This window comes from Hyperolius riggenbachi, chromosome 2, assembly GCF_040937935.1.
Source record: "Hyperolius riggenbachi isolate aHypRig1 chromosome 2, aHypRig1.pri, whole genome shotgun sequence".
Taxonomy (NCBI): domain Eukaryota; kingdom Metazoa; phylum Chordata; class Amphibia; order Anura; family Hyperoliidae; genus Hyperolius; species Hyperolius riggenbachi.
The window spans coordinates 412,717,485-412,745,433 of record NC_090647.1 but is presented as its reverse complement, the minus strand read 5'-3'; the positions used below and the strand labels follow the sequence as shown (position 1 = coordinate 412,745,433).

The following is a 27,949-nucleotide window of genomic DNA, read 5'->3' as shown; positions in this document are numbered from 1 at the left end:
ACACACACTGCAGATGGATTTCAGCATGAAATTTGTATTGCTGACAATCACATTTTTTGGGAACCCTTACGCCTGATACCCACCTTTAATTTTGATTGGCCAATCATTGACCAATTGTACCACTTCTATGTAGTATGAGAGCTTACCTACACAACTGGTTTATAGTGCTGTATTCTAAATCCTTGTACACACCTTCAATTTTGATTGGCCAGTTTTACAATCTCCATCTAGTATGAGGGCCATCAGATTTTTAATACTGTAAGGGCCCTTTTCCACTGCTGTGGAAATCAGGCCGAATCCGCTGTTGCCCCACAAGCAAATTGCTCTGCCATAGGGGATAATGCTGCAGCCGTCCAAATCGCTTGGCGACATTGCATTTTTTTGTGCGGGAGACAGCAAATCCCATAGCCGTGGATGGCACGGCCTCCGGGATTTGGCTGCGGACTCACACAGAAACGACGCACGGCAGCTAGTGGAAACAGCCCTGAGTAGATTGTGTAGGTAAGTTCTCATACCACATGGAGGTGGTAAAATTGGTCAGTGATTGACCAGTTAAAATTGGATGTGTGTACTAGGCTAAAGTCTATTGGCCCTCATACTACATGAAAGTGGTATATTGATTAGTATTTTGGCCAATAAAAAGTGGATGTGTTTTTGTACCTTGAAGGTGGCCACACATCATACAATTAAAAGCTCCAATTTTTAAAGATTATTTTAAAAAAAACAAAAAAAAAAGATCCAATTTTACACCAATTCGATAAATATGATCGGTTGTACCGATAAATCAAAAGGGGATGGGGTACTGTTTGTTTATCATTATTATCATTCAAAGAATTTAAAGAAGTGATTATTACCAGTGCAGGACCTATAAGGAGCTAATACTGTGGTTGAGGTTGGGCCCCTCTGACCCAAGGGCCCCGATGCGGTCGCAACCTCTGCACCCCCTATTGCTACGCCACTGACTGGCGATTTTTCAACATTGTCCTGAAAGCGCTTGTGCAATGATTCTCTATGAGAGAGTTCACATCTGAGTGGTTCGTTTCCGATCCGCTCAAAAAAGTGTTGCATGTACCTTTTTGAGGCAATTCCGCCTCAATGGAAGGTATAGGAAAACAGCAAAAAGCTCACAAAATCGCTTTGTGCAGCGATTGCATTCAGGTTTTGAAGAATAAATATATTGTATTTATTATTTTCTGGGTCAAAGAGTTCACTTCCTGACTTGCATCAGGGAGTGAATTAAAAAAAACCATCGGGAAAAGCGCTTTGAAAAGCGCTTTACACAAAAACAGAATGCCCACCCAAGCGCCAGGAATTGAAAAAAAAAATTGCGACATAAATAAAGCCCTTACGTGAAGGTTAACACGAGCGGAACGCAATGTGAACGAGGCCTTACTGTGGCTATTTTGAAGCCAATCCTGATGTCATTTACTCCCTTACTCTCCTCTGCCTTATTGTGTAGGCAGTGCCCACCCTTCACTTTAGAAAGTACATTATCACAGCATGGGAAATATTGGCCAATCAGAAAGGAACAGAGGTGTGGGAGGGGAAAACAAGAGAGAAAGTGGCTTCAGCCAATCAGGCTGCATTAGTTAAGTCTGAGGGGAAATACAGAAGCAAAAAAAAGGTCAACCCAGCATGCCCTGCAACTTCCTTTTTGTGTACCAAATTTTGTGTACCAAACAGGAGTCAGGTAAACTGTGGAATGATAATTTATCAACAAGAAAAGCAATAGTGATTTTAACTTTTGGATTGCTTGATTAGCATCCTTATTACTGGTCTACCAGATAAAAATAAAGAATTGATTTTTGATTTTGATTTTATGTCCAACAGTTACACTTTAAAAGAGGCCAAACTCTGAGACAAGATGTGGAGATTACAAGAGCAGCAGCCAACTTGGGCACTCTCAGCTCACACATCATCTGTACCACTAAAATATGGTTTGGTACTATCCCCTTTGTTGTGTACCATATAAATGCTGCCACTGAAAAATCATCCAAAAACACGATATGACAAACCACTGCTATGCTGATGACACCCAGCTATATTTGTCATTAAATTTGGACATGACAGACAACAACAAATAGCATTTGTAAAGCACTTTTTTCCCGTAGGACTCAAAGCGCATAAGCATGGCTCCGACCAATAATTGGTTGATTGGTAAGTCGTGGAACAGAGGAAGAATTAGGTCCAGAAATGCCAGGCTAAACAGGTAGCTTTTCAGTCTTGATTTGAATAACTCCAGGGATGGGGCTGTCTTTACTGGGTATGTGTAATGATCCGCTCAGCTGGCTGCACAGGCAGACAGCTGTTTGACCATTCCTCTAGTCTGTGGGCTGCAGGTCTCTAGAAGAGAGACCTGTCTTTCCTTTGCAAGTTTCTGACCTGCTCTGCTGCTGAGGAATTTGCATACATTGGTTATGCAAATCACCTAGCTGCCTCCTTTGAGTCCTTTGCTGGTCATCCTTCATGGTTTGTTGAAACACTCCTAGAGTGTCAGCCGTGCTATTGCTTGTTAATGTTATCTTAGAGTAATTCTTGGGACTGCACTAGGCAGCTTCCCTAGTGCAGTTAGCTTGCTATCTGTTTTGTCTGTATTGCCTCTCTGTTGCGATTGTCCTGTCACCAACGGTGGTTGTCAGGAAATCGTTCTGTCTGTCTGGGGTGCTAACCAGAGCAGCGGTCGCTACTGGTAGCCCCTTCTGTTCATCTGTCTGTCTTGTTTGGATTGCACTAGCCTCTAGCGGTAGCGGCTGTGGATCCTTCTGATCTTTGTTGTTGGAGTGTAAGCTGGAGCAGCGGTTGCTCCCGGCTACCTCATCTGTCTGTCGTGTTTGGATCGCACTAGCCTCTAGCGGTAGCGGCTGTGGATCCTTCTAATCTTTGTTCTTGGAGTATAGCTGGAGCAGCGGTTGCTCCCTGCTATCTCATCTGTCTGTCGTGCTTGGATCGCACTACCCTAGCGGTAGCGGCTGTGGATCCTTCTGATCTGCTTTCTTGTCCCTGTACCCGGATCGCACTCGCTCTGGCGGAAAGAGCAGTGGATCTTCCCTAGCCTGTTCCTGAACTCGGATCGCACTCGCTCTGATGGAAAGAGCAGTGGATTTTTCTTCTCGTATTCCTGTTTTCCGTTTGTCTGTCTTGTCTGATACGAACGCTTGCTGTAGGCTCAGTGAGGTAACCGTTAAGCAAGCGCTCGCGTTCTTTGTTTCGTGTTTGTCTGTCGGTGGTTAGTTAGGCATGCTTGTCTCTGTTGCGCGTAACGTGCGGAGATCGCGCTGTAAACGCGTTCGCTGTTGCGAATGAGTGCGGTGTTCGCGTTTGGTTAGCGTTTGTTATTTTCGTTTTCTCATTGTCATTTGCTGTGCCTTTGCTACTCTTGTGTTCTGTTCTGATCTGTCTTGTGTCACTTCTGGCGATCGCCTTTCTCGCGATCGCGTTCTTGCTTTTGTTTCTGCTGATGTGTGTTCACTGTCGCAGGGTCGCGACTAGATTGGTGAACACACATTCATCCTGTATCTGTGCTCTTTCTCTTTAAGGGCTGTTCAGCCCCGCATTGTCTTAGATCTGTACAATTCTCATCTGGCATTTGTGGCTGTGCAGAGGCTGTGCTCGTCTGCACTCCACAGCGCCATCTGCCGGTGGGAATTGCCCTCTGCTGGTGCATTGCACCTAGCCTGGGTTCACCCAATTATACGCTTGTGAAAGGTTTTCGCTGTGTCAGTGCACATCTTGTGCGCTGACCACGAAAACGATTCTGCAAACGTTACAGTATGGTAAGGAGTTCATTCCAAAGAGTAGGGGCAGCATCACAGAAAGCTCTGTCTCCAAAGGTTTTGAGGTGCACTCTGGGAGTGACCAAGATTACAGAACCTGCTGATCTGAAGTTGTGAGAGGTGTGGTGCAGCTTCAGCAAGTGCTTCATGTATCCAGGGCCCAGATTGTGCAGGGATTTGAATGTCAGCAGTACAATCTTGAGTATTCTCCATTCTAATTATAGCCAATGCAGTGAGCAAAGGATCGGTGTAATGTGACAGTGGCGAGGCTGGTTTCTTAGCAATCTGGCAGCAGCATTCTGCACTAATTGCAGGGGGAGCAAGTCCTTTTTGGGGAGGCCTGCATAAAGGGCATTGCAGTAGTCCAGCTGTGATGTGATGAAGGCGTGGACTAGGGTTGGAAGATCCTCTGGTGGAATCAGATGTTTAATTTTTGCAATGTTCTTCAGATGAAAGTAGGAAGATTTGATTACAGCCGAAATTTGGTTTCTGAAACTCAATTCCCCATCGATTAGCGCACAAGGTTGGAGCTGTTTATGTCTGAATTCCCTATCCTGATTCGTGTTGATTTAGGATAGATCGGTTTTGATGGCAAGCACTGGCTTTGGACAACAAGGACCTCAGTTTTGTCAGCATTCAGTTTCAACCAGTTATCATTCATCCACACCTGTAGCTCAGCTAAGCAAGAATTTATTTTTGGAGTAGGGCCTGTTCCACCAGGTTTGAAAGACCCCATTACGAAAATAAACACATGCTTAGTTGAGCTTCAGGAGTGGATAAAGGAAAACTGGCTTAACCTAAATGCTGACAAAACTGAGGTTTTTGTCATCGTAGGTCAGCGCCTAACAGCAAAGTAGCTCCAGACAGTCAACACCACTGAGGGTAGGGAACTCAGACCTTACTAGCTACAACACTGTGCGTAGCCTGGCTTTACAGATTTATGGGGAAAACTTCAGGAATCAAATTTCAGCCGTTGTGAAACATTCTTTCATTCACCTAAGGAATATTGCAAAAGTTAAGCACCGCTTTCCTTCAGAGGATCTTCAAACCATACAGGGTTTGGACAAAATAATGGAAACACTTAACATTTTGGCATCATAATCTTTGAACATGTTTGAAGCAGTCAAAACTTGACATATGTTAAAATGTTTTTATTATTTTTGTTATTTGATATGTTTAATTAAAATAATTGTTTGTTTGTTTTTTTACAGATATTTAAATCAAAGTTGGTTCTAATTTAAAAAATGGCAGATCTCTCAGACTTTCAAAGAGGCCAAATTGTTGGTGCTCGTCTGGCAGGCGCTACTGTAAGAAACTGCCCGAATGCTTGGCATTTCAAGAGGTACTGTCTCAAACGTAATGACTGCCTTTGAAAGAGAAGGAAAAACATCCTCAGCAAAGCACAGTTTTGGCCGAAAATCAAAGATGTCTGAGAGAGACCGTCGGACTCTAAATCGAATTGTTAGAAAAGCTTGCAAGACCATGGTTCCTAAAATCACTGCAGAGCTGAATGAACACCTACAGAACCCAGTTTCCACAAAAACTGTTCGTCGGGAGCTGCACAAATCTGGATTCCACTGAAGAACTGCAATTAGAAAACCTCTGCTCTCAAAGACAAATGCTTCAAAGCGTTTAGAGTGGTGTAGAAAGCACCAGAATTGGTCCCTCGAGCAGTGGAAAAATGTGATTTTCTCTGACGAATCATCGTTCACCTTATTTCCGACCTCACGCCCAAGTGCACATTTGGAGACAGCCGAAAGAAGCATTTCATCCAGACTGCCTTCTCCCATCCGTAAAACATGGCAGGGGTTCTGTGATGATCTGGGGTGCTATTTCTTGGAAATCCACCGGGCCAATGATTTCCCTTCAAGGAAAATTAACAGCCGAGACTATTTAGGAATTTTGGGCGACCAAGTTCATCCTATGGTTCAAGAACTGTTTCCGGAGGCACGAGGAACATTCTAATGAAGCTGAGCATCTCATCTGGCCACCACAATCCCCAGGCACATTATGCATTTATGGTCGCTATTAGAGATTCAAGTAAGAAGTCGATTTCTGCCGCCATCGTCTCTAAAAGAACTGGAGGGTGTTTTAACTGAAGAATGGGCTAAAATTCCTTTAGTAACAATTCACAATTTGTATGAATCAATACCTCGGAGAATTGAGGCTGTAATTGCCACAAAAGGTGGATTTACCCCATAATAAAATATATTTTTGTTCATTTTCAAGGTATTTCCATAATTTTGTCCAACCTGTGTACTTCACGCCTTCAGCACATCACAGCTGGACTATTGCAACCTCTATGCAGACCTTTCAAACAAAGATCTATGCACCTGCAGCGAGTACAGAATGCTGCAGCAAGGCTGTTAACAAGCAAATCCCGCCATTGCCACATAACACCAATCCAATTTGCTCACTACACTGAATACCCATAAAATGGAGAATCCTTTTCAAAATTGGCATGCTAACATTCAAAGGCCTACACGTCCTAGGCCCTGGATTCCTGAAGGATTTGTTGCAACTGCGTCACACCTCCCACAACCTCAGATCAAAAGGATTCAATAACTTTACCACCCCAGAGTTAAACTAAAAACCTTTGCAGCCAGAGCTTTATGTCATGCTGCCCCTTAATCTAGACAGCTGCAACCCTGGACAGGTTTAAATCAAACCTGAAAAGCCACCACTTTAACATATATGATCACATAACTTTCCCCCCTGTGCACATCACTATGTACTGAACTGAGACAAGCTTATGTGCTTTAGATCCTACGCAGAAAAGCACTTTATAAAGGTTTTGTTGTTTTAGCATGATGTATATAAAGTGTCTTTAGCGGAAAGCTCAGAGAAAAGCAGGCAGAGGTATGTCATTAGATGTGTAAATGTGAACAAGCATGTGTGAATGTCAACACGAAAGGAGGGGTGAATACAGCAAATGGTAATATTAGGAGAGACAGTATTGTCCTTGCTTATCTCATATATATGTTTTATGTCCAAGCACAGTCTATTGAAATGGATCTGCCATATTTACAGTGGTTCGCAAAAGTATTTGGCCCCCTTGAAGTTTTCTACTTTGTCATATTACTGCCACAAACATGAATCAATTTTTATTGGAATTCCATGTGAAAGACCAATACAAAGTGGTGTACACGTGAGAAGTGGAACGAAAATCATACATCATTCCAAACATTAAAAAAAAAAAAAAATAACTGCAAAGTGGGGTATGCGTAATTATTCAGCCCCGAGTCAATACTTTGTAGAACCACCTTTTGCTGCAATTACAGCTGCTTTTAGGGTATATTTCTACCAACTTTGCACATCTAGAGACTGAAATCCTTGCTCATTTTTCTTTGCAAAAACAGCTCCAGCTCAGTCAGATTAGATGGACAGCGTTTGTGAACAGCAGTTTTCAGATCTTGCCACAGATTCTCGATTAGATTTAGATGTGGACTTTGACTGGGCCATTCTAACACATGGATAGGTTTTGTTTTAAACCATTCCATTTTTGCCCTGGCTTTATGTTTAGGGTCGTTATCATGCTGGAAGGTGAACCTCCGCCCCAGTAGAGATGGGCTGATTGGTTCGCACGTGAATGGTTCCAGGCGAACTTTGGGTGATTCACCTTCGCAAGCGAACTTTCCCGGAAGTTCGGTTCGCCCCCATAATGCTCCATTAGGGTCAATTTTGACCCTCTACATCACAGTCAGCAGGCACATTGTAGCCAATTAGGCTACACTCTCTCTTGGAGCCCCACCCCCCTTATATAAGGCAGGCTCCGCCGGCCATTACACTCACTCATGTGCCAGCAATAGTGAGAGCAGGGACAGTTGCTGGCAGACTCTCATAGGCAAAGATTAGTTATAGGCTTGTTAGCTTGCTCCTGGCTGATTATTATTGCTATAATAGCACCCCACAACAGCTCTTTTGAGAGCTAATCCTGTTTTTGTGATTTTTTTTTCTGTGTGTCACTGACACTTGTGTTGCATTATAGACAGTCTTGATAACTCATACTGTGTTTGTGCCAGCCCAGGCCCAGCACAATCAGACAGTGAGTCAATGACTAGTGACACTGACTACCTGTGTCAGTCAGCTGCACATTGTGTAATACCCATTATTACTGCACTTGTGTTGCGGCCACAGCTTTTGTAATTCATACTGTGTGCAGTGCCACTGCCAGCCAGGCCCATCACATTCAGTGACTAACTATCAGCTGCACATTACATCAGCCGGGCGACCATATGGGCTTGAACACCGCCACGGCCTGCACGCTCGTCATGGTGCGCACCAGTCCAGCATGTCCATCACTACACAATCAGCTGTTTGCGGTGCGTTACACAGTGAGTTTGGTCTGTCAGTGTAAAGCAGTACACTAATTACACTACCTAATTGATGTATACACATGCAAGATGTTTTAAAGCACTTTAGGCCTGCAATTTAGCATTCAATGTGATTTCTGCCCTTAAAACGCTGCTTTGCGTCAAATCCAGATTTTTCCCCGGGATTTTTGGTATGTATCCCACTCCGCCATGCCCGCCTCCAGGTGTTAGAACCCTTGAAACATCTTTTCCATCACTTTTCTGGCCAGCATAAGTGTTTCTAGTTTTCAAAGTTCGCCTCCCTATTGAAGTCTATTGCGGTTCACGAAAGTTTGCGTGAACCCGAACCTTTCGTGGAGGTTTGCGAACCAAAATCAGAGGTTCAGCCCATCTCTACGCCTCAGTCTTAAGTCTTTTGCAGACTCCAAGAGGTTTTCTTCCAAGATTGCCCTGTATTTGGCTCCATCCATCTTCCCCTCAACGCTGACCAGCTTCCCTGTCCCTGCTGAAGAGTATGATGCTGCCACCACCATATTTGACAGTGGGGATGGTGTGTTCAGAGTGATATGCAGTGTTAGTTTTCCGCCACACATAGCGTTTTGCATTTTGGTCTTATCTGACCAGAGCACCTTCTTCCACGTTTGCTGTGTCCCCCACATGGCTTGTGGCAAACTGCAAATGGGACGTCTTATGCTTTTCTGTTAACAATGGCTTTCTTCTTGCCACTCTTCCATAAAGGTCAACTTTGTGCAGTGCACGACTAATAGTTGTCCTATAGACAGAGTCTCCCACCTGAGCTGTATTTCTCTGCAGCTCGTCCAGAGTCACCATGGGCCTTTTGACTGCATTTCTGATCAGCGCTCTCCTTGTTCGGCCTGCGAGTTTAGGTGGACAGCCTTGTCTTGGTAGGTTTACAGTTGTGCCATACTCCTTCCATTTCTGAATGATCGCTTGAACAGTGCTCCGTTGGATGTTTAAGGCTTTGGAAATCTTTTTGTAGCCTAAGCCTGCTTTAAATTTCTCAATAACTTTATCCCTGACCTGTCTGGTTTGTTCTTTGGACTTCATGGTGTTGTTGCTCCCAATATTCTCTTAAACAACCTCTGAGGCCGTCATAGAGCAGTTGTATTTGTACTGACATTAGATTACACACAGATGCACTCTATTTAGTCATTAGCACTCATCAGGCAATGTCTATGGGCAACTAACTGCACTCAGACCAAATGGGGCTGAATAATCACTCACACCCCAATCTGCACTTATTTGTAAAAAATGTTTGGAATCATGTATGATTTTCGTTCCACTTCTCACGTGTACACCACTTTGTATTGGTCTTTCACGTGGAATTCCAGTAAAATTGATTCATGTTCGTGGCAGTAATATGACAAAATGTGCAAAACTTCAAGGGGGCTAAATACTTTTGCAAACCACTATATTTCCTTTTAAATAATACAAGTTTCCTGGCAGTCCTGCTGATCTCTTTGGTATCAGTAGTGTCTGAATCATGCACCTGAAACAAACATGTGGCTAATCCAAAAATGGGACACAGAAAGCCCACTATAGTGTAGTAAATAATGGCGTAGGTAAGGTGATAAAGTAAGTAAAATTATACTCGCAAACCAGGGCTACCTCCTAGGCAACTAATGTATAAGAAGGTGGGGAGATTAGACCTATCACAATTTAGGATTAAGAATTCGCTCTCTGTAGATCACCCCCTCCCACCAGGGGTGGACACGCGTATTGTACACAGCGAATAGAGGCGCCAAAATAATAAAATAAGTTACAATTGTTAAAATGTGCTGAGGAGGCAGTGGTGGACTTAACTCCTTAAAACAGACACAAAACTGTCAATTTCAAAATCAATTTTATTGACATACTCCAAACTAGTGTTGCAATGTGTTACAGGCATAAAACCGCTTCATCAGGCAGTAAAATCAAGAGTATATGAACAGTAATGGGACAAGATAACACAAAGACATCTTACAGTGGCGCTTGGTATTATCTTGTCCCATTACTGTTCATATACTCTTTATTTTACTGCCTAATGAAGCGGGTCTATGCCCATGAAATGCGTTGCAACACTGGTTTGGAGTATGTCAATAAAATTATGTTTTTGAAATTGACAGTTTTGTGTCTGCGTCAAGGAATTAAGTCCACCACTGCCTCTTCAGCAGATTTTAACAATTTTAGCTTATTGTATTTTTTTGGCACCTCTGTTCACTGTATACAACAGAGTTCCCCAACAGTACATGTTTTCCAGAAAACCACAAACCTGCACAGGTGGGGTAATTAGTGTTGCAGCAAACCTGATTAACCACTAGGGTTGTCACGATATACTGGTATAACGATAGATCGCGGTTTTATTGTGCACGGTAACCATACCGTGCACAATCTCGTTTTACCGGTTTTAGGGGGCGGGCGACGTAGCGGCAGGGATGCGACGCAGCGACGAGCGCACGAACAGCGGCGGGGATACAAATACTCACTTGCGAGAAGCCAGCTCCGTCCTTCACGATGTACCCGGGCTTCATTGTACTTCCTGTTCTTGCATCACATTTCCTTGAAACAGCGCCCTTTGGGTGCTATTACTAGATGATGCAAGAACATGAAGTACAATGAAAGCCCGTACATCAGTGAAGGACCTGGCTGCCAGCATGTGAGTATTTATCCCTGCTGCTGCGTCCCCTCTCCCTCCCTCCCGGCTTTCTATGCTGCAGCCACCTGTTTCTGGCTACACCTATCTCTGGCTACCTATGCTGCGAGCACCTTCTACTGACTAGTATAGTTAATGTGGTTATAGGCGCTACTCCAACTCAAACTATAGTTACACAAACATTGAAGTAAAAGAGCATGGGTCGCCACACAGTGGGATGGGAAATGTCTCCCTAAATAAATGAAATAAAGTCTGCGCAGGCGCTCAACATATACAATAGTTCACAGTCCCAGAATAGCCTGTATTCAAAACGGAACCAAACGATTACCGGTATCACACGTTCAAAGATATGTATCCACCAGGTACTCTCACCAAATCAGTTGGCTGACTCAATCACAAATCAGCAAAAACAGCATAAAATGTACTCCAACGTTCTTCCACTGCTAATTGGCATCTGTAGATTAAACAGTGTGCGGACATAGCGTAATACTGCTGGATCACAGATTATTGTGACAGTATAATTCACCCCGTGTCAGGTGATCAATTGCGTGTTCCCACCACCGACAATGTAATGGTTAACTGCTCACCAGATTCCAATTCTGACCCCCTAAATCGATCAGCAATGCACGCTTGTGTTTAGGTCTTTGCTATTCAGATGGTATGCACATTCCTTAACCACCTGAGCGGTCTGGACGAGCTGAGCTCGTCCAACACCGCCGGAGGTCGCCGCTCAGGCCCTGCTGGGCCGATTTTAATCAAATAAAAAGCAGCACACGCAGCCGGCACTTTGCCAGCCGCGTGTGCTGCCTGATCGCCGCCGCTCTGCGGCGATTCGCCGCGAGCAGCGGCGAAAGAGGGCCCCCCTAGCCGCCTGAGCCCTGCGCAGCCGGAACAAAAAGTTCCGGCCAGCGCTAAGGGCTGGATCGGAGGCGGCTGACGTCAGGACGTCGGCTGACGTCGATGACGTCACTCCGCTCGTCGCTATGGCGACAATATAAGCAAAACAAGGAAGGCCGCTCATTGCGGCCTTCCTTGTTTATTCTGGGCGCCGGAGGCGATCGGAAGATCGCCTCCGGAGCGCCCTCTAGTGGGCTTTCATGCAGCCAACTTTCAGTTGGCTGCATGAAATAGTTTTTTTTTTATTTGAAAAAAACCCTCCCGCAGCCACCCTGGCGATTTAATCAGAACGCCAGGGTGGTTAAAAGAAGACAGCAGAAGGAGCCTTCTATCAGCGACAGTGAAGACTATCCAGCTGAGGTGCAAATAGCTGGCCGATTAGTGAATGGTCATTGACCATCCCTGCACAGCAGTAGGATACCTTCCTGGTGATTAATGTGCTTCCTACTTCCTGTACCGCACTAATCGGCCAGCTATTTGCACCAGAGCTGGATAGTCTTCAAATAATTATGTTCAGTTATGCACTCAATACTTGGTCGGGAATCCTTTTGCAGAAATGACTGCTTCGATGCGGCGTGGCATGGAGGCAATCAGCCTGTGGCACTGCTCAGGTGTTATGGAAGCCCAGGATGCTTCCATAGCGGCCTTAAAGAGAACCCGAGGTGGGTTTGAAGAATATTATCTGCATACAGAGGCTGGATCTGCCTATACAGCCCAGCCTCTGTTGCTATCCCAAACCCCCCTAAGGTCCCCCTGCACTCTGCAATCCCTCATAAATCACAGCCACGCTGCTGACAAACAGCTTGTCAGAGCTGGCTTTGTTTATCTCTATAGTGTCAGTCTGCTGCTCTCCCCACCTCCTGCAGAACTCCAGTCCCCGCCTGCATCCCTTCCCTCCCTGCTGATTGGAGGGAAAGGACGGGGGCAGGGACCAGAGCTATGCAGGAGGTGGGGGAGCAGCTGAGACTGACACTACAGATGTAAACACAGCCTCACAGCATTTATGAGGCATTGCAGAGAGTGGGGTTTGGGATAGCAACAGAGGCTGGGCTGTATAGGCAGATCCAGCCTCTGTATGCAGATAACATTCTTTAAACACACCTCGGGTTCTCTTTAAAGGGAAGGTCCAAGCAAAATAAAAAAATGAGTTTCACTTACCTGGGGCTTCTACCAGCCCCATGCAGCCACCCTGTGCCCTCGTAGTCACTTACTGCTGCTCCAGTCCCCCGCTGGCAGCTTGCCGACCTCGGAGGTCGGCCGGACGCATTGCATACATTTTTACGCCTTCCCGCTAGTGCAGGAACATTAACCCATACATTTTTACGCGTTAGTGGTGCAACGCGTACAAATTTACGCATGGCACCACTAAACGCGTAAAATGTATGTGTTAATATTCCTGCACTAGCGGGAATGCATAAGAATGTACGCAATGCGGCCCGCCGACCTCAGCAAGCTGCCAGCAGGAGACTGGAGCAGCAGTGAGTGACTACGAGGGCACAGGGTGGCTGCATGGGGCTGGTAGAAGCCCCAGGTAAGTGAAACTATTTTTTATTTTTGCCTGGACCTTCCCTTTAAGCTCATCCAGAGTGTTGGGACTTGCGTCTCTCAACTTTCTCTTCACAATATCCCACAGATTCTCTATGGGGTTCAGGTCAGGAGAGTTAGCAGGCCAATTGAGCACAGTAATACCATGGTCAGTAAACCATTTACCAGTGGGTTTTGGCACTGTGAGCAGGTGCCAGGTCGTGCTGAAAAATGAAATCATCTCCATAAAGCTTTTCAGCAGATGGAAGCATGAAGTGCTCCAAAATCGGATAGCTAGCTGCGTTGACCCTGTCCTTGATAAAACACCAACACCAGCAGCTGACATGGCACCCCAGACCATCACTGACTGTGGGTACTTGACACTGGACTTCAGGCATTTTGGCATTTCCCTCTCCCCAGTCTTCCTCCAGACTCTGGCACCTTGATTTCCGAATGACATGCAAAAGTTGCTTTCATCCGAAAAAAGTACTTTGGACCACTGAGCAACAGTCCAGTGCTGCTTCTCTGTAGCCCAGGTCAGGCGCTTCTGCCGCTGTTTCTGGTTCAAAAGTGGCTTGACCTGGGGAATGCGGCACCTGTAGCCCATTTCCTGCACACACCTGTACACGGTGGCTCTGGATGTTTCTACTCCAGATTCAGTCCACTGCTTCCACAGGTCCCCCAAGGTCTGGAATCGGTCCTTCTCCACAATCTTCCTCAGGGTCCGGTCACCTCTTCTCTTTGTGCAGTGTTTTCTGCCACACTTTTTCCTTCCCACAGACTTCCCACTGAGGTGCCTTGATACAGCACTCTGGGAACAGCCTATTCGTTCAGAAATTTCTTTCTGTGTCTTACCTTCTTGCTTGAGGGTGTCAATGATAGCCTTCTGGACAGCAGTCAGGTCGGCAGTCTTACCCATGATTGCGGTTTTGAGTAATGAACCAAACTGGGAGTTTTTAAAAGCCTCAGGAATCTTTTGCAGGTGTTTAGAGTTAATGTGTTGATTCAGATGATTAGGTTAATAGCTCGTTTAGAAAACCTTTTCATGATAAGCTATTTTTTTGAGATAGGAATTTTGGGTTTTCATGAGCTGTATGCCAAAATCATCAATATTAAAACAATAAAAGGCTTGAACTACTTCAGTTGTGTGTAATGAATCTAAAATATATGAAAGTCTAATGTTTATCAGTACATTACAGAAAATAATGAACTTTATCACATTATGCTAATTTTTTGAGAAGGACCTGTATATTATATATAATATATATTTATTCAATTCTCACTCTATTCGATCGGTTTTGGTTGAATAAATGGGAAAATCGAATGTTTTAATTGTACCGTGGGCACCATTAGGCTAATCTGTAAACTGGGTTTAGACCAGGAAGCTTATACCGTAATTCAGTCACCATTTCCAACAGATTTCAGGTGATTCAGTAAATACAGCATCTACAATATTACAATTACATGTTTTGAAAGCAATGATAATTTTTTGCTACATACAGCACAATGTTATTAGCAGCGCCCACAGTATAATAAGGGTGCACAATATTTTTTTTAAACGACAATAGGAAGTCTTGAAATGAAAATCACATAGTGCAAGCCTCCGGGGGCCCCCATTTCCCTGTAATTAGGAAGGGGGTTTCAACAGTTAGGAACCACATTAGGGTGGGTTAAGCATCACAGTGGGTGGAGTTTAAGGGTTAGGCATCAGCGGTGGTAGGGTTTAAGGGTTAGGAATCAGTAGAGGGAGAATTCTATGTGAGAGTAGGGTTAGGTTATGGTATAGTAATATCAGTAAAGATTACCAATATTCTACTACTTAATTCCAATAGTTGAATATCAGTAATTTTACTGATATTCTACTAGCGGCAATATCCAACACCCTTTTTTGTAGGCACATTTTGAAATGCACAATTACGAACAATGTGAATTTTTGTACATACAATATTTGTGTGTGACGTACCATTCCTGAGTTAGGGGGTGTTGAAGGAGAGGTGACCACTGCGCCTGGCTGCAGAGAGCGGCCAGAAAAACACGCTACGATTAGGAGACAAGGACGCATAGTTGGGCTGCTCTATCCTTCTCTATAATAAGTGATCTCCGGTGTTCGAGACTCGTCATGAGGAAGTATAAGTAGACCTCAAAATGCTTTAGAGAGCTCTATAACAAGCAAACTGAGCAGGAGGCAGCTGGACGCTGCTGTTCTTCCTGCCAGATATGTCCGATGTACTTCACTAAATGCTCTCCCTGGAGCCATGCACACGACTCCATCAGCTCCTAAATCAGGAATGGTCTGTCACACTAACTCGGAATCCACTGCAAACAAAAGCTGAGACTATCAGCTTTACAACAGCAGTTCAACCTTGGCAGGAGATAAAATAGCATTTTCACCGGAGGCTGCCAAGCTAGGGTCACCAATGTCATGTTCTCGGGTACTGTTGACGGGGTACATAGCTAGGTTACTGTGAGTTAGACATTTAGGCTAGGTTCACATTTGAGCCCAAAATACTCTGATTCACAGGACAATGCAAGTGACCAGCAAGATAACTATGGACACCGGATAAAAGTTGGACATTTCATAATAGCGATGCTATATATGGCATGTCTGGTGTAACAAACTCTGAAGTCGTGGTTTGTGCTGTGAACGGTGACAAGTGCATCTGACTATGAACTGCACAGAATGGCGGGCCGTACTATGGTACACAAATCAGAAAATGTTTTCTTCTTGTTTATTAAATATTGCTTTTAAGGACGCATTCTCAACACGCCCAGATCCTTTTTTGTGTGAGGATTTAAAGCAGTCATATTAAAATACATTTTCCTTATAAAGTCTGTCACAGTTTTACAGTATTCAAAATGACAATCCATTTTTTTAAGAAAAACAAAATCTGTTACACCAGAGAAACACATTTACAGAAAAAAAAAATTGGCATTTTTTCATAGCTCATTCAGTATAAAACAGAATATTAAACCAGTTCCTGGGAAGCAGAAACAATGAGATGTAGGAAAACACACTGTACAACAGCACTATACAAAATTCCTCTTTTCATCAGGTATATATAATTTTGGGATAAAGAAGTGCATTTCTGAGAAACATCTGCCAGCTTCTGTTAGTGTCCTTCTGAGAACGGTCTTTTCTTGTTCAGTTTTTTTTTTGTTTGAGGAAAAAAAACACATCCATGCAGAATGCTGAAAATAGCGTTCAAGGTCGGCCACCAGGACTCAGTGTAAGGTTCGCCATGAGATCGCGTACTGCAGCAAATATTGTGCATTCACCTAGGAATATATTGAAGGAGGAAAAAAAAGAATTACAGTAGGCATAGATCTTTGTGTGGAGAATACTTTTACATGAACAATGATTTTAATTTCTGTATTTGTAAAGTGCTGCATAATGTGTTTTTACTATACAGCATAAGCCGATTAATTCATCTACCGCACTGACCTAGGTTATGCACAAGACAGGAGGAAGATGCCTTAAAGGGACCCTGGTAGTGGATCCACTGCTTTTTACTACTCTGCAAAACTTCCCCTCATCTTAATCCAGCCAGTTGAACACGGTTTTGAAATTCACCCACACTTTAGTTGGACTTACAGGTCTGTCCAGACTCTCTCTTTAACTTCCTTATCCCTTCCCTTCTGATCAGTCATGCTGTCTAATCATGTATGCAGTCCTCTGCTCACTGCTAGACACAGCTGAACACACAGAGCAGCTGTTTTGTCTCTGCATTAAGAGCACCCTACAGGATTATTCTACATGCAGAAAGTGTAAAAAGAAGCAATAACAATGGACACATTTGACCAGGCTATGGTCGCATTACAACAGTTTTCAGCTGGGTAAGAAATAGCACAATTACACTACTCTTTGGGATACAGAAGTTGTTTCCTATACCTCACTCCACTACAGGATCCCTTTAATGTTGGATAATCACTTTGTTACAATGCATACAGACATCAGATCATCATCTAACCTGTTCAGGCATCACTCGACACCATATCCAACCTTTCTTTACAAACTGGTGAAGCAGCCACTGTAGCCCAACTAGTTGCTCTGTTCACAGTATGGGCATATATACACTTGTTCAATACAATTGATTGTGATCAGTATAAGGGAAGTATGTACATGGCAATGGCCTCAATTCACTAAGATCATGCTGGAGATAATAAGGCAAGAGTAAACTTGCAACCGCACAGTGAGAGAGTTATCTTATCTCTTCATTCCTTAAACACTGCTACTGTACATAAAACCCACACATTTTACCTGCCCATTTGTTCTGGTTATCACAAGATTTTAATTATGTCCCTAGTACAAAGTATGGTGACAATATATTGTTTGGAAATAAAAGTGAATTTTTTTTTGGGTGGGTTTTATGTTTCACAATTTTCACGTGCACGCGCACATGGATGCACGTACACCGGCGGGAGCACACACGCGCACAGCGGCAGCAGCACTGTTTGACTTCTAAAAACGTCCTGGAGCCATTAAGAGGCTCTAGCATGTCATTAAGTGGTTAAAGTGAACCCAAGGTGAAAATAAACTGATGAGAAACAATTGTATGTATCCTTCTACTCCTAAAAATGATTTTTTTAGACATCCCAGGATTTTATTTTATATTTAAACATTTAGAAAGAAGATTGAATGTTCTGTTGTCTCTGCTCAGTTGCAGTCTATTAAGTGTCCCTAAATGAAAACACATGAACTATATTGACCCTTTTCTCTCTCCCTCTGCTCTCAGAAATATGTAGAAAAATGTATTGTACCAGGAAAACGTTTGTTTGTAATTTGCTTATCAGTGATGTTTATTATATTCCTGACAAGCTACTGACAAGCCAGAAGCTGTCACTTCAATCCTTAAATATTAACTCTTTCAGGCAGCAAAATAAAACAAGTAAAACAGCTTTGTTATTAAGATGGTTAGTACTGTATATACACGTTTATCTCATGTCACCTCGGGTACACTTTATAAACAATTCTATAAACAATACTACTGCAGCCCTGTACCCCGCAGTTGTGGTCCTACCAGCCTCCTGGTAACACATGTAGCTACAAGGCAGTTATTATTCCTTTGGCATGGCCTCTCTCCCTAACAGTGGAATGACTTTCCCACCTTTCTCAAGATGGTGCCACCCAAGTAACTCCAGTCTACTAGTTTTTTTTCTGCCCATAAAGCTGAGAATGATGTGCAGGTCTCCTAGTCCTCCCCAGACAGGTTCATCTTACTGATACAGGCTGCCTTCAATATATTGTGCAACCTATCTGCTGGCAGGGCCCATCAACTGTGTAACTCTCCAACATGGCAGGTTTTTTTTATGATTTTCCTCCAGGCTGAAAGGTCAGATCCTACAGTGCAACTTCTTAAAATAGTAGTGTGTTTTCCATAGCCGGTCAAGTTTACGTCCAGCAGGATGGCCTATATTAATTTCAGCTGTAAGTCAACAAAAAAAAAAACTGTGGTTTGTTTGCATGGTTATTAAGTGATATTATTAACTAGTATAATGCTGCGCTACAGACTAAAACCACTGCAGCGTGAGGACTTAATATGCAGCATCTCAACACAGTCTAAGCACCTTAAGATCACCCAAGATACTATCTATTATGGAGCTTGGGATGATTTACTAATGTGCTGTAATGGTAATAAGAGAAAAGAGGCATCCTCGACATCCCTATCGATGTGCGTTATACTGCCTCTGCTCGTGCTTAATCTGTCCCATTAGTCTTAACATTCTGTTTATTTGCCACAGCTTAGATTAACTGCCAAGAAACATTACGCATGCCCTGCTTCGGTCATTTCGCCACGAGCTTCCACTAGCATCTCTACATATTCAAACAGGCACTCAAGGGGTTACACTACCGAAGGGTGCCTGGAAAACATTTTGTTCTTTTCTCTCTGCTTGCTGCCTGGGGGTCTAAAAGCTTGTTCCACCCGAGAAGCCTGTGCAACCTATCGGTGGCACTTGCAGGAGACAGGGGCTGTTTCTTGGCTGCTTGCTCCGGTCAATCATGGGGACATCCACACTGAAGACATTCGAAGCTTGTTATCGACAGGTGAGAGCTGGAGATAATCACCACATGTTACCAAATGCTGTACCCTTGATGAATTGACATTTGCTGACATTTACTGACATGTGTTGAGATAATTACCACACAAGTCGGTAATTTATCTCACTGCTCCGAAATTTCAGCTTTTGATGTGGTAACTGCTTTGATGAATTTACATTTTCCTCGGTAAAGTGAGCTGTTTTCAGCATTACCGAAGGCTGTTCGAAAAAAAAGCAAGTCATTAAAATACCGCATTCCGTATTTTAGAATCTGCTCTTAATCTGTTTTATTAGTCTTAACAGGCTATTTACTTGCCACAGCTTAGATGAACTGCCAAGAAACATTACACATGCCGTGCTTTGGTCATTTCCCCAGCAGCTCCCACTAGCATCTCTGCATATTCAATCAGGCAGTCAAAGGGTGTCACTACCGATGGGTTCCAGGAAAACATCTTTTGTCATTTTCTTTCTGCTCGCTGCCTGGGTGGTCTAAAAGCTCCTTCCAAGGCTGCGCAACCTATCAGTGGCACTTACAAGAGACAGGGGCTCTTTCTATTTGCTCTCTGCTCCTGTCAATCATGGGGAAATCCACACAGAAGGCATTCGAAGCCGGTTACCGACAGAGGAGTGCTGGAGGTAATAAACGAATGTGTTACCAAATGCTGTAACATTGATGAACTGACATTTACTGACATGTGTTAAGATAATTACAGTACAAGTCAGTAATTTCCCTCACTGCTCGGTAATTTCAGCTTTTCATGCGGTAACAGCTTTGATTAATTTAAGTGCTCGGTAATGTCTGCTGTTTTCAGCATTACAGAATGCGGTAATGGTTGATGAATTGAAGCCATAGTATCTTAATGTCACAATACTCTTCTGAGTTCAATGCTCCCCCTCAAACTTTAGAAACAGATTAAGCTCACCAGATATCCAAGCTAATCTGAAAAGATCAGCAGTAATAGCATGTGGCCCATGCTATTGGGCAGCATGGTATTACTGTTGATCTTTTCAGATTAGCCTGGATATCTGGTGAGCTTAAAGGGGCAGTTTAGTGAAATTTATTATTTTCCATTAACCATTTACCGCCATCTTAACGTATTAAAACGTCATGCTTACCGCTATTAACAGCAACATGACGTTTTAATACGTCGCGCATTCCCGCCGCTGCTACCGCCGTGTGTCCGCCGCCATTACCGTCGGGATCCCGTGCTGGGTGATTGGGGAAGAGGACCGAACAGTCCTCTACCCAATCGCAGTGCCTGGAGTGAATGGACGTGACCGCGAACAGCGGCTACGTCCATTCACATAAACAGGAAATGTAACAGTTTAATAAAGTGTAAAAAAAAAAAAAAATGAACACGTCCTATGAGTGTTCACTAACGCCATCTTGTGGCCAAAAAGTATATTACACCTACAAAATACATCCATTTTCAAGTATATACACATCATTAATAAAATTACACTTCCAACCCTCCCCCCCAAAAAAAACACTTGTAAAAAAAAAAAATCAGCTTAAAAAAAATAAATAAATAGTTGCCTTAGGGACTCAGCTTTTTTTATTCTATATTTTATGGGGGAAAATTAATTTTAATTTATTACATAGGGGCTTGTAATTATGGCCAGAACAAACAGAAAAATAACCACTTATATTTCAAAATAATATACTGTCGCCATACATTGTGGTAGGGACATAATCTAAACGGTTTAATTATCGGGACCACTGGGAAAATAAAACGTGTTTGTTTTATCCACAGGAGAATGTTTAATTTTAAAACTATAAAGGCTGAACACTGAGAAATAATGATTTTTTTTCTTTTTTTTCTGTTTTTCTCATTAAAATGCATTTAGAATAAAAAAATTCTTAGCAAAATGTACTATCCACAGAAAGCCTAATTGGTGGCGAAAAAAACGAGGTATAGATCATTTTCTTGTGATAAGTAGTAATAAAGTTATTAGGGAATAAAAGGGAGGAGCGCTGACAACTGAAAATTGCTCTGGTCCGTTAAGATAAAAACCCTTGGGGGTGAACTGGTTAATCACATCAGTTATTTAACAAATTGATGCCATAATCGAGGCCATAGTCTCTTGTCACAATACTCTTCTGTGTTCAATGCTCCCCTCAAACGTTAGTAACAGAATAAAGGGGCAGTTTAGTAAAAATTATTATTTTCCATTAATCACATATCAGTTATTTAATAAGGAGAGCATATGTTTCTCCATAGACCTTGTGTTAAAAAAAAGTAGATAACACTATTTCTGCTTTTTAAGACAGCTGAGCTGCGTCATTACCATGCTAAGTGAAGGACTTCACTGATAGTAGCAGACACTCCAGCTGATTTATAACGACTGGCTCACTCACTACAGAGAGCCTTGCTTTTCTCACATGTAACTAGCTCAGTAAATAAACGAACAGGCTGCTAAGTAAGTAACTAATTAGCAGCCTGTTTGTTTATTTACTTAGCTAGTTACATGTGAGAACAGCACGGCTCTCTGTAGTGAGTGAGCCAGCCGTTATAAATCAGCTGGAGTGTCTGCTACTATCAGTGAAGTCCTTCACTTAGCATGGTAATGACGCAGCTCAGCTGTCTTAAAAAGCAGAAATAGTGTTATCTACTTTTTTTTTAACACAAGGTCTATGGAGAAACATATGCTCTCCTTATTAAATAACTGATATGTGATTAATGGAAAATAATAATTTTCACTAAACTGCCCCTTTATTCTGTTACTAACGTTTGAGGGGAGCATTGAACACAGAAGAGTATTGTGACATTAAAAGACTATGGCCTCGATTCATCAAGATTTATTGAATCAATTGCCAACAGCTCGGTAAAATACCAAACTCGATAAGTTGATTTCAGGATTCATCAAAGTTATCTACAGCTGTTAGTGAGCATTCGGTAATCATTCAGTAATAATGCGATAAAACGGAAGAAAGTGCAATTCATGAAAATGAAAGTGGGCGTGGTTTAGCATTAAATTTAGGATTAGTTATCGCCTTCACTGCTCTGTCGTTATTCCTGTCAGATCACTGCTGACAGAGAAGATGGAGCCATTTGAAGTGGTTATGTAGCAGCTGAGAGTGATTCAAAGTTGCAGAAGGGCAAGAATAAGGTCTAGAACCATATCAATTTGCAAGAGAATGGATTTATTTGCTATACCAGGACATCGCCATTTCTCTTGAATCATCTTCCAAGAGAACACAGGCAGTGTCAGGGTTAACTAATTTGCTAGCTGCACTACATTTTCTCAGAAAAGGCTCCTATCAAGCTATAGCTGGTGAAATTGTGGGATTGTCCCAAGCCACTTCCAGAATCCTGGGTCCAGGTGTTAAAGCGGACCCAAGCCAAACATTTTTTGAATTCAAGATATTTAGTTGCACCACTCTGACACATACAAAGATAAATAAACACTCCTTCAAGCCTATGAGCATTTCAGTGCATGCTTTTCACCCTCCTCTTTGCATAACTACGGTTATACAGGTGGCAGCCATTAGCAATTCCTCCTTTGCTGGACATCATCTACTCCACCAGTTTGCAGGATTATTTGCCGGCAATATGAAAGGAAGGGAGGGGTTTCTCCAATAAATGTAAAATATTTTATATTTGTCATCATGCAGCTGAAAAAAGACTGCTATTTATTATTATAAATTTAGAAAATAGATTTTATTTTTGAAATCTTGTATTTTTAGTTTGGGTCCACTTTATGCCCTATTCGGAATGTTGCTACGTGGTGTTCAAAGGACTGCCTTATTACCCACAATTCCACGTGAATCTTATGGCCTTTGTGTTAAATTACCGCTATAAAATGGAAATATTGACGCGTTACCGAATGGTTACCGCATTGTTATCGATATTTTATCGAAGTCACACTGAAAGCGGAAAAACCTTGATGAATACAACTAGAAATCGATAAACTTCGGATTCGGTAATTTAACAAACGGAAATGAAACAAATGGAAAAAGTTATTGCAAAGACAATGATGAATCGAGGCCTATATGTGTCACCATTTATACCACAATTGGTCTAATGTGTTGATGGGACTGTTCTGTTGTTGAGCGTTAACCTGCTGAACTTGTATATGGGAATTTAAAAGGACATACACTCTTTTAGGTAAATAGCGATCCAGAATTAATCTCTAAAGCATTGTGAAAACAGTTATAAGGAGCGCAATCCGTACCTATATAAATCTGATTTTATTTCATTCACTTATAAATGGCCAGAGAAAAATGATAGTAATGGTGTTATGTGAAAACAGGAGCAAACCTTAGCATGTTACTTCACATTGTAAGCTGTTAAATAGTTTACCTGCACGTGGTGGATTCAACTCTGCAAACCTCTTCAGAATGTTACTGACCATTACCGGTGATGTCACTAAGGAGTTCTGCTGACGAGGTATGTCAGCTTGCTGGGTTGTCCCTGTTGCCATATCATAGATGATCGGTACAATAATACTAATGGGCTCTGGAGGCACTGGAGTCTTTTGGGTCAGCTGAAGCTATGGAAAAAAAAAAAACATGTACACTTATTTATTTATATAGCGCCGTAATAAAACACGTACACTTATTTATTTAGCGCCGTAATATTACGCAGCGCTGTACAGAGTATATTGTCTCGTCACTAACTGTCCCTCAGAGGGGCTCACAATCTAGTCCCTACCATAGTCATATGTCTATGTATGTATTGTTTAGTGCATGTGTCTAAAGTACTAAAGAGAAAAGATACCCCTATACACAGCACTACTGCAGACCATATGTATCAATCAAAAAAATATATATTTTTATTACAAGCTTTGCAAACACATATCAATGATACACAAAAATTTAAAAACATCTAAAAACAGCATAATATTGTATTTCCAGCCATATTCAACATAATGGGCCTGCTAAATATAATAATCTATTATGTTCAGTCTCAGTGGATGTATAACCTGTAACCACTGGGGGCTCAGAGAATGAGCCCCCTCGTGGATGAACCCGGGTTCAGTAAGAATTATAAAGTGCAAAAAATTGGAACCATGAAAGTGCATATAGTGCTACACAAACAATCATTCAACATATGCAATAACTGTGCAACCTATCAGACTAAAAGTGCAGTTTAAATACTGTCAGAGTTACTAATGACCATGTGGAAGCAGCCTATTAGGATCTGCAAAGAAGTGAATAAGAAAAAGATACTTAAGGTGCGTACACACGTCAGATAAAAATGAAAGATCACAGACCAATTTTACCCCCTTTCATGTAGTATGAGAGCCATACTCTACACAGTCTATTCTATGGAGCTGAGCTCCCCATCAGACAGAAATCTTTGCAAGATGCTGCACACAAAGATGCTGTACACATGCAACAGATCAGTATCTGCAAAAGATCTGTTCCTGCAAAAGATCCGTTCCTGCAAAATGCATTCAAAGTCTATGATATCTGCAGATCTCGTACACACCTTGTTTAACGGACAATTATCTGTAGATCAGATCCACCAGGTTGGATCTTCAGATCGGCAGATAATTGTCTGATCTGCAGATGAATGTCCTGTAACAAGGTGTGTATGAGATCTGCAGATGTCATAGACTATGAATGCATTTTGCAGGAATGGATCTTTTGCAGGAACAGATCTTTTGCAGATACTGATCTGTTGCATGTGTACAGCATCTTTGTGTGCAGCATCTTGCAAAGATTTCTATCTGATGGGGAGTTCAGCTCCATAGAATAGACTGTGTAGAGTATGGCTCTCATACTACATGAAAGGGGGTAAAATTGATCTGTGATCTTTCATTTTTATCTGACGTGTGTACGCACCTTTAGCCGGGTATGAAAAGAAAGGCAGGCAGACTGGCTTGGAAAGACGGAAGTATCCCCTCAGGACATAGCCCACATGCTCCGCGGTCGTCACTCTGCTTTGAAAGGTGAGGTAGATAGCCTATCTACCAGATGAATGTCAGTTAAATCATGTGTGTATGATGATCTGCAGATCTCATAGACTATCATTGCAATTTGCAGGAATGGATTTTTGGCAGGAATAGATCTTTTGCAGATACTGATCTTTTGTGTCTGTACAGCATCTGTGTGTGCAGCATCTTGCAAAGATTTTTTTCTGATGGGGAGTTCAGCTCCATAGAAAAGACTGTGTAGAGTATGGCTCTCATACTACATGAAGGGTGGTAAGATTGGTCTGTGATCTTTCATTTTCCAAAGACTATAGTCTGATGTGTGTATGCACCGATAGTCTAGGGCGGGCCAATTAACTTATCTGTATGTTTTTGGGATGTGGGAGGAAACCAGAGATCCTGGAGGAAACCTACATAGACACGGGGAGAACATACAAACTCCTTGCAGATAGCACCCTGGTTGGGATTCAAACTGGGGACCCAGCGCTGCAAGGCAAGAGCGCTAACCACTACGCCACCATGCTAAAAACTAAATAACACTTCAAATAGGGTACAGGGAAATGTATGCAGCTTGCTAGCTGTATGGATTTTCTACACATTCCTCACTGCACCATACAAAACAACCAACTCTATTATACAAACAATAGATCCCTATGAGTCATAGTTATTTCAAAATTAGGGTGTTGTACTTAATATACTGAATTGTATAAAAAGAACATCCAAACCTGCAGCTCGACAGGTCAGATACAATAAATTTCACAAACTAGCTACATGGATGTATTTTTCATTTTAAGTTCATCTTCCCTCCCTCCATTCAAGAAATATGCAGTATTAGTGCTGGGACCCACCACGGACACTTTGCGGAAGCCTGCAGTTTGCATAATCGCAGAAGTTCCATAATTTTCCAAAGTGGTCGCGATTTGGCTACTGTAGCTACTGATGCAATCGCTCTGGAATCACTACCAAGCTGCTGCAATCAGCATTTTGCGATTGCTCTGAGGTCGCAATGCTGATAGAGGGACAACCCCCATCGGGCTCCAATGTCAAACTGCTTTGCCAATTGTCGGCAATCACTGCCAAAGCACATATAGTGGGGACCCAGCCCTAAGAAGGGATGTGCCTCTTACCAATGGGGTTATAGATTCTACTGCAATGCTGACATATAGTTACAAAAATTTACGCCAACAGTTAAGATGGCCATACAGTTATAGATTTTGCAGCCTGAGTGACCATCCGACCCAATAATTTTATCGAATTGGATAAAAGTCTGTGCCGCAACAAGCATGTCCGGTGTAAATGTGCTCCTCCAGTAGTCGTGCATTGGAAATCTCTCCTGCTCCAGCGGCGGTGACACCCGGTCTTCTCCACTGTTACCCTAAGCACCACCAAGCGCATGTAAAATCACAAATGAGACACACAAGGGCCCATATGCAATTAACTTTTACTCCTGAATTTCTCCAAGGTGATATTTCCAAACTTGTTAATAAAATGTTTTTAAACCACCAGCAAGCAAAAAAAATGCTCAAAAACAGTTTAAAAGTACTTTTATCACCTACTTTTTGGTACTTTTCTATTGCAAAGTGCTAGACAAAAAGTGAAGCCGGCACTGTCAATGCTCTTTTACTTCTTCATAGATGAAAAATACAGGTGACGTTTCGGAGCATTAAACTCACTCCTTTCTCAAGCCAGGACAGCTACACACTGATACATACAATAACATCACAGTTTATATAGTACATCAACATTCAAGTGAGCCAATCACAGGCTACAATATACACGTAGCCAATCACTGTCCGACCACACAGAGTCGGACCTGATGGAAAACTATAGTGTCATAGGAATATCCAATAGTAATGAGGCTCTTACCTATGTGGAAACATCCGCCCCTCAAGCCAGCGCACTGTCCGTGCAGCCCCTTCCGTGACGCAGTGATGACGCCTCCCAACAGTCACACGGACCTGATGGGGAACTGGACGCCTCCGGGTAGCAAGGTAGCGTCATATGACGCTACCAGGGAGATGCGTAGGACGCTGGACGGAAATCCGTCAGCCTCCTGGGGGCGGGACATGATGTCACCGCCCATGCCGTCTGATCACGTGGAATTCTCCACCAGTCAGACGGCCCTGCATCTCCCTGCGACAAGCGGCTACGGACTAGCCGCGTTGTCATGGTGACAATTGCTAAGGCGCTGCCCGCACTGGCTGAGGCTAGGATATATCCACATATATATAGCGAAAATCTCCCTACAGGAAGCAAAATCGGCATCCATCCTAAACATAAGCATTAATCCACATCAACTAGAGTTAAAAGCAGTGACTTGGGGGGAAAAAAACAGTTGTTATATCAAACTGACATAAAGTTAGCAGTATCCATGTCAGTCAGATCAGTATCTGTATAGTTTTAGAATAAGATTAGCATGCAGATGTATAGTATATCACGTGTAGATAAATATTACATATTAATATGAGGGATCAATGACACATAACAATATAAGGTTAGCAGCAATATGGTGGAGAGGTTCTCACTATGCAGTGATAAAGTACAGTACACACCTGCCATATTTCTAAATAAGTGGCATTAGATCATATTCTCGATTCATGCCACGAGGTTCCAAAGTATCAAGGGTACGAATCCAATATGCCTCATGATATAGTAATTGTCTATGTCTGTCCCCTCCTCTACGTAACTGAGGAACGCTGTCAATAATTTGACAGCGCATTGTGTTTTAATTGATTAAAGTGACAAGCAACAGGTTGGTCTAAGATACGTTCCCGAATTGCATGCTTATGGGCAGAGTGTCTAATTTTAAACTTCTGAGTAGTTTCTCCCACGTAAAGAAGCCCACATGGGCACTTTAAAATATAGATCACATA

The 27,949-nt window shown here is 42.6% G+C and overlaps 1 protein-coding gene across 2 annotated transcripts in view; it reads right to left on the bottom strand.

The window, feature by feature from the left end:
- Positions 1–15,872: 15,872 nt before the first annotated feature.
- The window catches only part of MED14 (mediator complex subunit 14), a 223,486-nt gene continuing 211,409 nt past the window's right edge, over positions 15,873–27,949 (bottom strand). For both annotated transcript variants that reach the window (XM_068269856.1, XM_068269857.1), the window contains 2 exons: positions 23,501–23,690; positions 15,873–16,436 (listed from right to left, as the gene is read on the bottom strand). In XM_068269856.1, the coding sequence (XP_068125957.1) occupies positions 16,363–16,436; positions 23,501–23,690 (264 nt within the window). In that variant the 3' untranslated portion in view covers positions 15,873–16,362. The remainder of the gene's footprint in view (positions 16,437–23,500; positions 23,691–27,949) is intronic.